Here is a 17,332-nt window from a genome sequence, read left to right on the forward strand (position 1 = left end):
TAATTGAACAGTAACCCTCCCCCTTTACATCCCTGCTACAGTCACACATTAAAACTGGTTGGAAATGAAGAAAAAAGTTAAAGAAAATCAAACAACAGAGTCAACCAGCAAGTAAACCAATAAATCCAAAGCAAAAAATATTTATGGTTAAATATAAACAAATCCAAGGACAACAGAAATGATGCTTCAGAACTTATAGTCTATTTTTTTTACCCACAACCACAACCCTAAGAGCATATGACGTGGCATTCAAACGTCCAGCAGGTTTCCTCTCAGCACCGTCTCCATGTTTATATGATCCTGACGTCTTCCAGCTTCTCTCCCCCCGTTTAATTAAAGCATCCTAAAGAACCTGGTATGGAGTCTCACGAGGGTCAAAAGGTTCAACTTCAGTCTAACCCGAACAAACTGCTACAGCTGACATATTTCAACCTACCTTTAGGTTTTAAAACATTGCTTGATTTCATTTATAAAAACAAAGTGCCTATACCATAAGAATTATGAGAATAAAGTTATTATATTACAAGAATTAGGTCATATCATTAGCTACGTTTATATAGTCACAATTTCCCTGATCAGATCAAAGCCTTGGCTGATCAGAAATTCAAAATCTGTTTACATGGACACTACTGTTCAATCATGTTAAATCCTTTAAGCATGTGCAAAGCTGTCGACATTTCCAGAATAATTACAGGAAAACGTCATGCTAACGTTGCACACATGAACAGTGGAGATTATTTTACTCCAAAGAACTGACCGGGTGTGCAAATGGACGCCAATCGTAATGGCGATCAGCAAATACCATCCCTTTCTTTCGGAATGAATTTAAATTTTTTTTGTGACCAGGTTCACATAGCAAGTGAAAATAAAGCCACTACATTATAAGAATAAAGTACTATTGGTAGAATAGAATCATCCTTTGACAACAAAAGTATGATATTATGAGAATAAAGTCATAATTTTCTAAGAATTAAGTGATAACACTGAGAAAAGAAGGACTACATTATATAAAAAAGTAGTAATGGTAAAATACTCATAATTTCAGAACACTACATTACAAGACTAGAGGTATAAATTTCATTTGGAAGACATGAGATCATTTTCAGGTAAAATCTTATGTTTCATAGTTAATTCAAACAATCAGAAAATGTAATGATCTATTGACACCGCAATTTAAGCAGCAAACAGGCGCCCGCTGCTTCATTTTTGATGCTTGTACACATTAAGGTCAGTCGCGCCTTAAGAGCATGTTGAAGCTTCAAGTTCAGTGAATCCAGATGCGTTTGATGCTTCTGCTGCTCCTGTTTTCAACGCCAGAGAGCGGCTTTGCTAGATTTGCTGTGATAATTGGGTAAAAAGTAGTTTCAATATATTTTTAAGCGAGAAAGTCCACCTCAAAACACGTCTGTGCAGTCAGTTCTTCAAGATTAGGATCCTGCCTTAAACTATTGTTTCGCTGTCGGCGGCGCTCAGATCCACACATACAGGGAGTGCGCCGTCACTGGGAAACCCAGCAGCAGCTGCCTCAGGCCTGGTCGCCTCTTGGGGGCTTTCTTCCTACTCTTCATGGCAGCTGGAAGATGTTAAAGTTTTCATGTATGTGGCTCTACTGCAAACACCAGAATAATGAAAGGGAACATATTTTGCCAGCAGGTTTCGACATTTTAAGTTAATTTAGGGGTTAATAAACTGTTCCAGTGGAGGGATCATAGCGATCTGCATCAGCAATGCTGTCTGTCTCCCTGCCAGCTCGAAGTTCAGCTTCTCTGATTGGTTGATGTGGCGTGTTGAGCAGCAAAAGTTAAATTTTCCAACTCCATCATCTGCTAATTGTGAAATTCTGAACATTTGAGCGAAGTTTCCATGGGAAAAACAGGACGTACAATTTATAATTTTTTTAGTAAAGGCTGTACGCATTGCTAGCTAAAAGCCTGATGTAAACTATCAGGCCCCCTTTCAGGCATCAGTTTAGATAAACTGATAACTTCCTTCTTCTCATTCAAACAGATTTTTTTTCCTATAATCCTTCATTCTCATATTATGGTTTTATTCTGGTTTTATAGTAACTTTATTTATGTACATTACTTGTGTAATCCTTCAGTTCTCATAGACCTAATTACAGGGTTTATACAGGAATGAGTAAGTCTAATTTAATGCTTTTTAAATGTTTTTTTAATGCCCTAGAAATAATTTTAATGCCATCAACAAGTACCCATGAGCCATTTTTGTTGAAATTAGCATTTTCCCCCCATTCTCTTCTTTTTCTTTTTACATACGTCTTTACGATCAACCAGAAGCAGTTCCGACAAATATTTTGCAATATATCGGACTTAATTGTTTTTATAAACTTTTTTTTTTAAACAAAGTTTTTTTTTTATGTCACAATAATCACATTTAATGAATTTTAATGCCAATTAAGGCCTTAATTTAAAAATTAATAATTTAATGACTTTTAATAATTTTTAATGACCCGCGGAAACCCTGAATTAGACTTTATTCTGGTCATTTTTAAATTGTTCTCGGTATGACCTTAAAGCAAACTTTATTGAAGACACTTGAAATTATCAAAAGAAAAGAAATCTTGATTTTAGGAGTTTTTGAACTGTGACCCCCATAAAATATCAAATGAACTAAAGATGAAAGGACCTAAAGTCTCTACTGGGGGTGTTATTTTTGTAAAGAATGTCCTTAGCTACATTAAGAGGGCAGACATGGTGGCCTATGTTCAGGGGAGAGAAAGAGGGTGAAAAACTCCACGAGTCCTCCGGCAGCACCAACATTAACCCCCAACATCTGTCTTAAGGTCAGAAGAGAGCAAACAAAACGCTGACCTCAACTTTTCAGATAAATTGTTTATATTTAGCACTTAAGTTTGTTAGCACATGTCCACCTTTCCCAGCAGGTTCTATAATTGCATCAATTTGGGTAGGATCACTTCCTGTCAGTTCCAGCATAAAAAGCCCCCCAATCTTTACTGCTGCCTGATGCAAAGCACATGGTGCTGATATTTACACACTACTTGGAGCAAAAGAGGTCACAAGGCTAGACGCAACAAAAGGAGGGACTACACTGCTGCAAGGGCTCTGCTCCTTATCCCGATCTTATGATTCCAATGAGGCTCATTAACTTATTTAGACAGAAATTAGATTTGGAAAAGCATCTGCGTTTGCAGCTAGCAGGGTGAGGAGATAAAAAAACAACTGAATGAAGATTAAGGAGTAATCTAATATGAGCATTCACAGATACTAACTGAATGAGGCTGGTCACATACACACTGCTGATGAGGAGGAAAGACAAAAAACACCTTACTGGTGACAGAAGCAGCGTTGTTTGGAGTGTCGGCCCTCAGGTACTGTGTAGTCTGGGTGGACGGCTGAGAAAGACCCTGCGAGCTTCCACTGTCACTCACACTGACATAAAGACAAAAAAAAAACATGATGCAGCTCTTTAAACAGCATGTCAGCGCTATAATGCAATAATTAGTTACAGTTATACTGCTTTGCTTTCTGTGATCCAGTCTGAAACCAAGAGTGAAGACATGAAAGTTCAAATACTTGAGCAGGTCCAGTAAATTAAAATAAAACTAAGCCCAATTCTCTCTTTGCTCTCAGCGCTGAGCTTTATAGCGACTCTTGACTCTGATGTTTCTAACTCTTCAGCAAGGAAAGTTGCTATAGGCTGTCCTAATGATGATGCCATCACCTAATTTCCATATTTGGCAATGTGTTTTAACAAAACAAGCCATTAGAAACACAAAATATTTACTCTAAAAAATAATTTAAGTATTTTATAATATATTACCATAACTAATTCTACATCAATCAACTTGTTATGCAATTAAATTCCTTTTGAAGAGTTAGCAGTGGATGAGGGTATGTATGAATTAAATGTATGGAGGGATCTAGTCAAGTTAGATGGTTTCGAAGGAATAAAAGACAACAGAAAAAACATTATGTCAAATATTATATGAAAAGTTACTATTGTAACAATACAGTAAATAAATAACTTGGCGAATTATTTAAATGTGTCATTAACTTATTACAACTGGAAATAAATACAACATTTATTTAATAAATAAATATGATCCAATTTAATTTCCCTCTGGGATTAAATAAATTTTTTTTTATGGAATCATTTAAGCATAATTATCTGGGCATCAAATAAATATATTAATTTCCTTTAAATAACTGAATTCTAATATTTAACTATTCAATAATTTATTTCATGTTCTTGCACTGAAGCACACCATAAATTTATTTAAACTGTCGCATATCAAAATACGAGGAGCCTGTAGCAGCTCCCACCGCTAGACCACAGCAAGCTCCATCGCAAGCTATTAGATAAATGTCAAACTAGAGATACGGAGGCTGGAGTTGCTCATCCAATGCACAAATAAATTGAAAAACATTTATGAAGTTATTTCTGCCTTTTTCAGACAATTTATTGACTTAAGAGTGAAAGAAAACCAGGAGGAAGTTCCCTCATCTTCCCTTTAGAGAGAAACAGCCAATCAGACATCAGGGTTTCTATGGAAGCAGCCCTTGTCCCGCCTCCTTGACTTTTATGGATGAGTGAAAGTTTAAATTCATTTATGGTGTGCTTTAGAGCAAGAACAGGAAATTCTAAATCATGAAATATTCGAATCCACTTCTTAACACTGCTTTTCTCTCTCTAACTAAAGGCGATAAACTCAGAGCAATCTGTGCTTTAATGTTGTCGCCAAAGTCTCAGTAAACACAAGAAAGAAAGCAGCGAGATTTGTCGTTAGTTTTTGTTTTGAAAAAAGTCACTTTAAGTGTCTGAAAACGTTTTTTCAACGGTGCTCTTCCGTTAGAGATACATAAGGATTTTAATTTATTTTTAATATATTGAATGGTTCAGGAGGTTTACAAACTTAACTAGGAATAAAAATGTATTCTACTACGCTGAGCGTTTCTCAAGAATTATAGCTCTTGAACCATTTCAGAATTTAGCATTTTACAAAGAGCAAAGCTCAACTATTTCATTGGGATTTCATGAAAAAACAGGCGGCTGCATTAATGTAATGTTGTACAAAAATGTTATGTTTTAAAGGTTTTTTTTTTTTTTTTACTCATTTTATCACCAAGTCTAAAAAATGTCACCAATAATTGAGCTCAGATCTTCTAAGTTGATAAATGACGTATTCAGGTTTATGTCTCTACCAGCTTAAGACATTTACAGAACGAGTCAAGCTTAATTATACTGAATGATTTATTTCTTTGAAGAACAATTTTAAGTATTATCTTTGGGCTTTGACAACACCAATGCTTAGACCAACACCGCCCCAATCTTAAGTCTTCTAGAGCCTCTAACAGGTATTCTTCCATAGGTACCCTGTATTTAGCTCCTGTATATCACAGGGATAGTCCTGCCAAAGAAAAGCGTCTCAACAGCATGGTGCAAAAACAAAAAATATATAAAACATTCTAAAAAAAAAACAGAAAAAGTATATTCTCTTGATATGAAAAACTTATTTATAATTTTCCTTTTAACCCCAGACTACCTTGTGTTGGTCTTTTCCATATAATCCCAATAAAATCGATTTGATTTTGGGGATGTGATGTTACAAAACGTTTTGGAAAGCATAAAATAATTCAGCTACATCCAATGGCTTATGAGGCCTGGAGGAAGGCAGTGGAGAAACTATTGTAATATAGAATGAGAAATGTTATTAAATGGGATTCAACTGAAGAAATACTGACTGAAGAGATTTTAAATCAAACTTTAACCTCGGGCAAAGCAGAGGTTAAAGAGAAAAAAAAATTCAAGATATGATGGATGTTTTAATCCATAATATTTTCCTCTATGCAATGAATCCAGGATAAAAGACATTTTAGGGTTGCACTGATCAGAGGTTTAACTGACATTAAAGAGGACATTCAAGGAGGAAAAGTGTTGAAAACTGAGGCCAACCTGTCCTCCATCTCCACCCTTTTCACGCTGTGCAGGTGGAGGATGGCCAGGATGATGGCCACAAGAAATATAACAATGCAGCAGACGCTCACGCTGATGTAGAACACCTGGGTGGAGGTGGTGGGAGTGGGCACACTGTCGACTGTGTGTGTGGGGGGGGGGGGGGGGGGGGGGGGGGGGGGGGGGGGGGGGACAAAAAACACAGCGTCAATTATGTTAAAGCTGGAACTAGACCAAACAAAGGCTTTAGAAAGGATTAAACGGTTTTGAGAAAGGGAGCAATACAAATATGGAAGTACTGTCAGAAAAATAAAGACTTGAACATGATCTTTAAGAGCTCCTAAGGCTGCACTTCTGCTAATGGAGACCAGGGCCTGAGCTTTTTTTACATCACTTTGAAAGAAAAAGCTCCAGGGGCCACATCTTTCTCCATCCAACCAAAGCTAAGGGATACAAATCCAAGTAATGGAGCTTTGTTCCTTCGTCTGTACAGTAGTAGCCATTCAAAATTTCCCCACTTTCCTTGATTGGTCCTTCGCTAGTACCCGACAATTTCTTTTTAAACATTCTTATTTGTACTAAAATATTCTTTCTGTCACGATTTGTGGACATTAAGATCATTAAGATCTAAAGAGAAGCATCAAATATGCAGGAGGGGGGTCACTCCAGTGGCTGGAAGTTTGAGGGGATTTTGCTGGGATTTGGAGGGACGTGGGCTGCCGTTCAGCTGGGGGTTTGAATGGCTGCTACTGTATGAACTACCTCCTCAAAGGTGTGAGGGTCTGACAGAGAGCTTTCTAATGACGGTCAGTTTCTCCTGGAAAGCTGATCTACTTCAGCCTGACGGCACCTGGGACAGACATGGACTAAACATGGCGCTGACAGAGGTGAGATCACTTACATGGGAGAGCGCTGTTATTGCTGGAGGGGGTAATCTTTGAGTCAGAGTCAGTTCCTGTTGGAAGAGGAATGGGGAGCTTGATTAAACCTGAGAAACATTAATTCATGGATGGTTCAGAGAGAAAACATCGTGACCCATGTTTAAGCAAAAAGAAAAATCATAAAAAAGGTTAAATAGGAAGGAGTAGGCACTGTTCCCACATAACCTACGACCTCCATCTAATGAAAACATCTCAGATGATAAAAGGTCTTTCTATCCCACATGATAATATAATAATAAATAATAAACTTAAATTAGGGTAAGTATTCAGTCCTCAATGACTATAGCATATTCTTATGCTGCGTTCACACCGGACGCAGCAGGCGCGACAGAAGCAGCGAGTTTACATGCAAAGTCAATGGTTGACGCGCGTCAAGGCGCAGCAAAAGGTCCCGAGGCGTGTTTTGAGCAGCAGGCTCAGCGCGTCTGAGCAGCTGAAGCAGCGCGTCGGGAGCGTTTAAGTATCTGACGCGCCTGGCGCGCCGCAAACGCGCTGCTGCTCGAGGTGGAAAAATAGAATTTTTGCTGCTCGACGCGCCGCGTCAACCAATAAGAGGAGGTGATCTGGGAGCTGGCAGAGAGAGAAACACATCGCTGATGACACAGATCGCTATGATCACTCCTCTGAAACAGTTTATTGACGCATAAATTAACTTAAAATGCAGAAATCTGCCGGCAGAATATGTTCGCTTTTTGCATCCTGGTGCCTGCAGATCGGATTATTTAGATGAAAAACACCTGCCAGCTGCCGCGGTGAACCGCGAGGAGGCGACCCGGCCAGAGGCTGCTGTTGAAGGGATTCTTACTGTCGGCGCACCGCTGGTATGTGGGCATCTGAGCGGCTCCGACAGAAATAATATTGGAAGGCAGGATTGTAATCTGGATGAACTGACTGCACTGATGAAGTTTTCAGGTGTATTTCCTCACTTAAAAACATATTAAAACTACTTTATTCCCACTGATCACAGCAAATATAGCTGCAAGGCAGAGAAAGGATAGTGAAGCTCCGCCCAACGCGCGTCAGACACACTTTTGCACCGCGCAGCCAGAGCAGCAAAACTGCTTCAGCCGCGCGTCAGAACTCACTGGTACAAGCAGCAAAAATAAAGCAGCAGACGCGATTTTGCAGCTTTTGCTGCGTCCGGTGTGAACGTAGCATTATAGAAATATCTATTTAACATTTCTTTCTAGCAGGTGCAGAAAACTGTTATGAGACGGAACGAGACTCTCTCTCAGTGAAAAGTTTCCATCTGTATGACTGTTTTCTTTTCATTCATGCAGCTGAAAGATCCTGTCATACAAGCGGATGAAGATTAAAATATTGTTCCTTGTTTTGTTTTTGTTTTTTACAAGCAACTCCAAGCAGAATTTAGATAAGATAACTGATAAGTTTTCATACTTTTGAAGCACATTTTCCTCCTCTTGAAGTTGAGCACTGTGAAGTTGAGGTGACTGGTCAGATTGATCTGCATTGTGACAAACGCCTCTTCGTCAAAGTTTTCCGAACAGACCATGTCCACCCTGAAGACTGGAGGAAGCAAACATGGAAAAAGGACTTTTAACACTTTCAGGAATGCAGTGAGGCATAAATGCAGGACAGTTTTGTGAAATCGGAAAAAAACATAAAAAAAAAAAAACTAAATCTAGAGATAGACCAATACAGGTTTTTAAAGGCTAACACAGATTATTTTAACTTTAGTCTAATTTCAAAAAAATCCTTAACATGTGCTGTGATTTTTCAAGCAAAAATACATTTTTCACATGACTTAAACAAAACAGTTACATCAAATATTAAACATGTCCATATTTAGACAAAGAAGGAACATTTATTAACAAATCTAACAATTTGGGATGGAGAAGCGCTCTTAAGGCACATCGGTTGACACATTCATGAATCGTTTGATGCAAATCAAGGCTAATGCATAGATCCATCTCTACCTAGATCCCAATCTTTAGCTAGGGCAGTGCTCTTGGTCAGGCTTTTGAGGCAGCCCTCTCCCTTCGGAGAACAACAATCCACACGTTGATTGCATCACCATGCGATGCTCTTGGCACAATGCTGCTTTTACTGGAGCGTTGAGCTTTTTCTGTCTGACCAAATTATTCTCCCAGATGTTCCAAACAATGGGAAAGAATTGGCTTTCCATCTTGGTCCTTCCTGGAGAATTTCAGTCTGACATCTTAGACCTACACTAATGAAAACGTGACGTGTTTATGGTGGACCTGCCTGATTCACAACAAGCTCTGCACTGGTGGCAGCAAGACAAGGTCAGATCATAGAGTGAATTTTGTTCCATTATTGTTGCAGGCAAAGAACACATTTACATGTTTAGTAAATGGAAATAAAATTCTGAATTTACTTTGAAAACATTATTAGTTAATGTTCTGATTTTATTATTTTCATTTTTTTCATAGTCATATGTGTTTTTGTTTTTAAATTATGTTTTTTCAAACTTTATCTTTTAATTTTATTTTATGTTTTAAGGCTTTATATCTTCCAAAAAAAAAGAAAATTAAAAACAATCCACTGGACTTTGTTTCCAAGTATTAAGACCCATCCAGGAAGCTTTTTAAATGGATGGGAAGCAAAATGTCTTCAAACTTGGAAACAGTGGATTGTTTTTAATTTTCTTGTTTTGGATGACTATGACCGGGATTACTGAGAAATCCTCACCAACATATCTACATATCTTTACATTTTATATTTTGAAATTTCTTTTTTTAGATGTTTCAAAAAGTTAAGCAAATTTTTACAAAGTTTTACTGATGTTATTCTATGCAAGTTGCATTTTAAAGATCTAATTTCTTTTAAAGCCAAGCCGAATATAAACGTTGTCTCTGCAGACCAATAGAAATGAGTTTTTCCTCCTAACTTTAGAGAAAAGCCTGCCAAGAAGTTACATTTTATAAGAAAATAAAATTCAATGAGTAAAGCTCAATTTAATAAAAGAGTAACTTTAGTAAAATATGAAAGAAAAAAAAGTTTTTTTGTTTTTTTTAAACTTATATTTACAAAACCTGGTCTTTGCTCATGACAATAATGGAACAAAATTAATTTTGTGATCATACTTTTTTTTTTTCATCTTAAAACAGAAAAACACGTTATTTTTTATAAAGCTCTTTGCAACAAATGAGTATGCATGAAATAAAGCTGCAATGAGAAAAATGTCGGAACCAAAACTGAACGAGCAAAGTTTTTCAAACATCAATGTCAAAACCCATTTGATACCAGCACTAACATTCAACCACCAGGAAGAGAAAAAGGAACATAAGATTAAGAAACTGAGTGAATGAGGAGCAGCAGTGTCCTTCTTATCCTCCGCTGAAGAGGACATAAGTCACAAATAAAAAAAATTTAAAAAATGAGTTGGTTGAAAAATTGAGCAAAAGATTAAAACGGAATGCTTTAAAGACCTGAGGGAACACGGGGCATCTCTCCCTGACTGGAGATGTTGCTCGATGGGGGGTGAAGGACAGCAGGGTTCTCCACGTAGAATGCCAGTTGGTAATCAACCTTTGAAAGACAAACTATTATTAACATCCCACTGATTTCACACAAATGTTAAAGTTAATAAAGAGCTAACTCTTACCTTTGACCTGGAATACCATGTGAAATAAAGGCTGTTGGTCTCGGTGGGCACAGGCATGTTAAAGGAGAGAGCGTAATTGCTCACCATATCATTTCGTACGTAGTACAGCTCTGCATCTAGACCTGTGGATGAATGGAAAATCTAATTAGAGCAGATTAAAATAGACTGAAAATAAAAACCAGCCTGCAATCAATTCACATTATTCCACATCATGACTGACAAAGAGCTTCATTCTCCCTCCAGCTTCTGCCATGATTTCTCAAGTGATGCACGAAGATCAGGTAGTGACAAATGTATGGATGTCACTATACTAAAATTTTAAACTGGATATCAATACCTAGGAAAATATGTAATGCCAAAACCCTTTTCAATAAAATTACAAATTATAAGCAGCATAATTAATAGGTTTATTAACATTTAGAGCTCACATTTTTCAGTCTAATTGTGGAGAATGCTTTCACACAGAATCACAGGTGATGGCTAAAAAATGCAAAATAAAGAACCCAAATGTAACACAATCTGACAATATTTTAGGATGTATGAAGTATTATTTTAAGGTATAAATTATACTGTAATTTAAAAATAACTATAGCAGAAATATGCAAACAACACTTGTCTGTAGTATTGATACCAAGCCACATTAGTTTTATATCCAGATACACAACACTGTTAATTCCTTTTAGAGTATCAATGATTTGACAACCCTTGACAGATGACTAGTCTCTAGATAAAAATAAAAGAAATATAGCATCTGTTGGATCTAATAAAGCATCTTTAGTTACTTTAACACTATTGTTAATGTCTTGAAGGGAACGTGTCAATGTGTGAAACTATGAAGGCAAAAACTACTGGAATCTTTTGGATCTCTGTTAGCATATCTAGCTGAATCTACATTATTATTTTATATACGTAGAGATCAACATATTGTGTTTATAAAATAAAATGTTGAGGCTGTTTGCTATGTGTAACTGTTTTATGGTCAGGTAACTACCAAAAGTTTTCATGATGGGTAAGTTTTATTTAAATAAGAAAAAATGTTGAAACCAACAAAGATATGGGTTTAATACCATAGAATATGTGTATATGCTAATTTATAATGCTTCCTTCCTTAGATAAATTGTTCTATGACTGTTAAATGCTCAGATTTATACTTAAAATGATGGGAAGTGTTGTATTTAAAGAACAAGTGTGTATGTGTATATACAGCGGCGTAGGAAGCGGGGGGGACGGGGGGGACATGTCCCCCCCAATATAAAAGCCAGGTGGAAATGTCCCCCCTAAAAAATTGTACCGCAAAATATTAGATTTTGACATTTTTTTAACTAGCGTGCTTTTATTTTGAAGGCGCAGCATAGCGTTACGTCACTGTACTCCCCCTCCCCTCTCTGAACTGCTGAGCGTTTGAGCACTCAGAAGGGAGGGAAACAGCGACACAGAAGTCAGAAACTTGTGAATGAGGTAAAATGGTCTGTCGGGATGCTGCTATGAATATTGCCTATTTATAACCTCTTATCCTGTACGGAAGAGGATTAGGGCCACTGAAAAAAAAAAGAAGTTAACTGATTTTTAATTTTTTTTTAATTTAACATGGGGAAAAAGTCAGAATTCTGAGATTAAAGTCAGAATTCTGAGAAAAAAGTCAGAATTCTGACTTTAATCTCAGAAATCTGACTTTTTTCTTCTGACTTTTTTCTCAAAATTCTGACTTTAATCTCAGAAATCTGACTTTTTTCTTCTGACTTTTTTCTCAAAAATCTGACTTTAATCTTAGAATTCTGACAGATAACTAACATGTCAGCATCAAGCCATAGCCATGTCTGTTTTAGAGACTAGCTCTCTTGTTTTAATGACCTACTGCTCCTCCATTAATGAGGGAACACCTCTGGCACGTAAAAAGTTGCCTAATTGCATCATTTTCCACCAATGTGTCACTGGCCCTCTCAAACAACTCACATCTTTGTCAGTGAAGCTGAGTGCTCCACATCTCTTCCTTCATGGTTCCCATCTACATTAAGATCCAAAATTATGAGATTAAAAGTCAGAATTCTGAGATTAAAGTCAGAATTCTGACTTTTTTCTCAGAATTCAGACTTTTTCCCCGTATTAAACTGAAATAAAATTTAAAAATCACTTAACCTTTTTTTTTTTCAGTGGCCCTAATCCTCTTCCGTAGTCTTGGGCTGATCACTCATCCAATATTTAACTGCTAACTTTCTCTAGACGTTTGCTACGCTAGCCAAAATGTTTTTTTTAATATATATCTCATTTCAGTACATTGCCACCACCAGCTAAAAGGCTGAAACAGCAGCAGGACTTACTCAGCTTTTTTAAAAAGAGAAACGTCAGTGTGAGTAACAGTCACACAACACAAGGGCAACACAGGTGTTGAAATTAGCCCGGTCTGGGCATGCGTTTTATGAGGATTTTTTATTTTTTTGCGTGGTTTTGCTTCGCCGAAATGGACAAATGTTATACCTGCCGCGCTCCTGATCGTTAGTTAAAACCAAAGGGAGAGTTAATTTTAATTCTTAGAAGCGGCGGCCGCATTGGTTGTGCAGTGGACTGCTGCACAACCACTAATTAACCAACTAATTAACTTCTACATCTTTATTTCCTCAGATAAACTGCTGGCTCCTCTTTTTAGACTATACACAGATTAACACAACATTGACAAATCTGTAGTTTTCTCTGTTCTGTACTGCAAACTGGAATTAAAGGCGCCATTTCTACCAAAGGTTTGGACAGACTGGGGACCTGTCTAGGGTGTACCTCGCACCAGCACCTCCCGACCCCACTAAGGGACAGGGTGTACAGAAAATGGAAGGATAGATGGATTTCTACCAAAGATTTAGAATGCGTTTTTGAACCAGATGCTTCAAAGCGCCCTGTCCATAATTCTTCAACACACTGTCAGCTCCCTTTGTCAGTCAACCTATATAAATTCATTTTTGACCATTATTGCAAGTTTGACAAAATAAAACATATCAAACTTTGCACTTGTGTGACCCACTGAATTGTTTTTAATCCAACTGAAATATTTAAATTTTCTAGTGCGTATGCAGACACTAAACATGCCAAGGGCTGAAGCCCTAGAAAGACATCTCCCTTTGCTTAATAAAAGACTCCAGTCATTTTGTTTGGTGATATGCTCACATCTTATGAACAAATGCCTTATGTAAATTTTAAATGCATTATTTTTGCAAGACACATTTATAAAGGAATAAAGTGAAAGATTAAATAGCCTTTTTTAAAGTAGCGTACTTAAGATGTGTTTCTGTTGAATATTTACGAATCTCAGATTTCCGACATGTGTCCCCCCCAATTGTAAACATATTCCTACGCCCTTGTGTATATATATATATATATATATAATTTTATTTTTTTTTTAAACCTCTGTAGTACCACGAGTGAGATTGATGTGTGTTTTATATGCACTTGCCTCTTAAGTGCTGTTAAAGTTTGTTTTTGTTCAGCTGTTCAGACTCGAAGTGATTACTTATCCTGAACCCCAAACCACTGCACTGCTCATAAATTTTTATTTATATATTTTTTTTTAATCAGTTGGCTAACTCCTTGGCACTTGGAGGGGAAACAAAGAAAAAATAAATAAATAAATAAATAAATATATATCTATATATATATATATATATATTAGTGCTGTCAATCGATTAAATTTTTTAATCGCGATTAATCGCATCAATGCCTGAGTTAACTCGCGATTAATCGCATTTTAATCGCACATTTTTTTTCCTGATTGAAAATCATTTAAATACTCTGGATGACATACAAAAAAATACATACAGGCTAGGTTTGTGCCAATGTTCTTTTTTTAAAATGAAAACAGGTCACAGATACTGATTTATGCCATAGAAACATATGGCAAGAAGATGGGGAGGCATGTAGCAAAAAATAACAAATATGTAGCCAAAAAAAAGGCCCTGAAAACAGGCTGATGTAAAAGACAGTCTTTACAGTTAATACAGTCTTTTGAACAAAGACAAGCATTTTACCCTACTGCTATAAAATTTAGTAGAATTAACATTAGATGTTAATTAACCAAGGTAATAATGAACAATTTTCAATCAATACATCAAAATCAATAGACCAACATCACTAGATGAAGGTAGTCTATGCTCTCTAGAAAGTTACTTTTCAGCCTCTTAACAAAAATGAGAACACACACACACCCACTCACCCACTCACCCACACACAGACACACCCACCCACACACACACACACACACACACACACACACGATACCGACAAGAGTGCCGTAGCAGATTCCATTTCACCTCAGTAATCTGTTTTCTCAGCGTATTTCAGGTTGCTACTAGTTACCAGACACTCAACTTGTTTGTTGGTGGTGGGGCTTAAAGAAAAGGCACTAGCGCCACCCAGTGTATGAGCGTCTTTTTTCCTTGAGGAGCTCCGCTCTGGAAGCGTATGAGAAATGCATAGACTGGGGGAAAATAGCCCCGCCTTCCCGCAGGCTGCAGCGGGATGCACTTGGAAAATTGTACCATAAAACCACATAGCGTTAATCTCGCGTTAAAAAAATTATCGCCGTTAAAATGGCCTCGCGTTAACGCGTTAATAACGCGATAATTTTGACAGCACTAATATATATATATATATATATATATATATACACTCACCGGCCACTTTATTAGGTACACCTGTCCCACTGCTCGTTAACACTTAATTTCTAAGCAGCCAATCACATGGCGGCAACTCAGTGCATTTAGGCATGTAGACATGGTCAAGACAATCTCCTGCAGTTCAAACCGAGCATCAGTACGGGGAAGAAAGGTGATTTGAGTGACTTTGAACGTGGCATGATTGTTGGTGCCAGAAGGGCTGGTCTGAGTATTTCAGAAACTGCTGATCTACTGGGATTTTCACGCACAACCATCTCTAGGGTTTACAGAGAATGGTCCGAAAAAGAAAAAACATCCAGTGAGCGGCAGTTCTGTGGGCGGAAATGCCTTGTTGATGCCAGAGGTCAGAGGAGAATGGCCAGACTGGTTCCAGCTGATAGAAGGGCAACAGTGACTCAAATAACCACCCGTTACAACCAAGGTGGGCAGAAGAGCATCTCTGAATGCACAGTACGTCGAACTTTGAGGCACATGGGCTACAGCAGCAGAAGACCACCCCGGGTGCCACTCCTTTCAGCTAAGAACAGGAAACTGAGGCTACAATTTGCACAAGCTCATCGAAATTGGACAATAGAAGATTGGAAAAACGTTGCCTGGTCTGATGAGTCTCGATTTCTGCTGCGACATTCGGATGGTAGGGTCAGAATTTGGCGTCTACAACATGAAAGCATGGATCCATCCTGCCTCGTATCAACGGTTCAGGCTGGTGGTGGTGGTGTCATGGTGTGGGGAATATTTTCTTGGCACTCTTTGGGCCCCTTGGTACCAATTGAGCATCGTTGCAACGCCACAGCCTACATGAGTATTGTTGCTGACCATGTCCATCCCTTTATGACCACAATGTACCCAACTTCTGATGGCTACTTTCAGCAGAATAATGCGCCATGTTATAAAGCTGGAATCATCTCAGACTGGTTTCTTGAACATGACAATGAGTTCACTGTACTCAAATGGCCTCCACAGTCACCAGATCATAATCCAATAGAGCATCTTTGGGATGTGGTGGAACGGGAGATTCGCATCATGAATGTGCAGCCGACAAATTTGCGGCAACTGTGTGATGCCATCATGTCAATATGGACCAAACTCCCTGAGGAATGCTTCCAGCACCTTGTTGAATCTATGCCACGAAGAATTGAGGCAGTTCTGAAGGCAAAAGGGGTCCAACCCATTACTAGCATGGGGTACCTAATAAAGTGGCCGGTGAGTGTATATATATATATATATATATATATATATATATATATATATATATATATATATATATATATATATATATGTGTGTGTGTGTGTGTGTGTGTGTAAAAAAAAAAAAAAAAAAAAAAAAAAAAAAAAAGAATCCAGAGGTTCTGAGTTTGAGCCCCACTCCCACACAAAAGACCCTTAACCCCACACTGCTACCCAGGTGCCACACAATGGTAGCCCTCTGATCCCCAAGGAGATGACTCAAATGCAGAGTTCATTTTGTTGCTTTCTACTTGTAACAGTGTAATGACAATAAAAGATAAAAAAATATATATATATATTTCAGAAATTGCCATATTTAAATATTTAAACTTTGTTTTTATAAAAAAAAAAAAAGTATTTTTCTTTTTGTAGTTCCATCAGGCCACGAGGGTGTGACTTCCAGTAGATAACAAGAAGGCTACCACATAACAGAAAAGCTGCTTTGTTGTTCATTTTCAGGCACCTTCTGATGGAGCATAGTGGATAGGGACATTTTTAGCATCTGCAGAGTGAGTGAAATGATCCGACACTCACTAGTGATTTTAGACAGAGTAAAAATCTGTGTGAGAATATTTTTTACATGTTTCCATATGGGCTGGGATAACTTAATAAAAACACGTGTGGGTATCTCAATTTGTAAATGTTAGTCAATAAGGCTCCGCTTTTTTTGTGATTAGCAAGAAAACTGATTCTGTGTTATACAATAAACAAAAATCCTCAAATCTACAGTACACGCTCCAGTAGGTATGGTGTTTAGGTCTCATCAACATGAAAAGAGCCTTAAAGTGATTTATCCGTGGTGATGAAATCCCTGAGGCAGCCCTACAGGTCTCTGATGGTTCCTGACTGTGTGAAACCTTCAGGGTTAAAGAGGACATTTAAAAATGGGCCCAGCCTCCTGCACCCCCTCCCTAATGGCTTTCTCCAAGCTTCTGCAGATACGAGTAGAACTGAGTCACATATTTCCTCAGACAAAGACATTC

At 37.7% G+C, this 17,332-nt stretch overlaps 1 protein-coding gene across 2 annotated transcripts in view; it reads right to left on the reverse strand.

Annotated features, from left to right (window-relative positions):
* ryk (receptor like tyrosine kinase) overlaps positions 1 to 17,332 on the reverse strand; it is a 79,552-nt gene that overhangs the window by 33,699 nt on the left and 28,521 nt on the right. For both annotated transcript variants that reach the window (XM_038282388.1, XM_038282387.1), the window contains exons 2-7: positions 10,465 to 10,586; positions 10,289 to 10,388; positions 8,274 to 8,402; positions 6,836 to 6,889; positions 5,935 to 6,076; positions 3,310 to 3,410 (exon numbers count right to left, since the gene is read on the reverse strand). In XM_038282388.1, the coding sequence (XP_038138316.1) occupies positions 3,310 to 3,410; positions 5,935 to 6,076; positions 6,836 to 6,889; positions 8,274 to 8,402; positions 10,289 to 10,388; positions 10,465 to 10,586 (648 nt within the window). The remainder of the gene's footprint in view (positions 1 to 3,309; positions 3,411 to 5,934; positions 6,077 to 6,835; positions 6,890 to 8,273; positions 8,403 to 10,288; positions 10,389 to 10,464; positions 10,587 to 17,332) is intronic.

Source organism: Cyprinodon tularosa, unplaced genomic scaffold (genome assembly GCF_016077235.1).
Source record: "Cyprinodon tularosa strain WSP-4 unplaced genomic scaffold, ASM1607723v1 ctg182, whole genome shotgun sequence".
In the NCBI taxonomy this organism is placed as follows: Eukaryota; Metazoa; Chordata; class Actinopteri; order Cyprinodontiformes; family Cyprinodontidae; genus Cyprinodon; species Cyprinodon tularosa.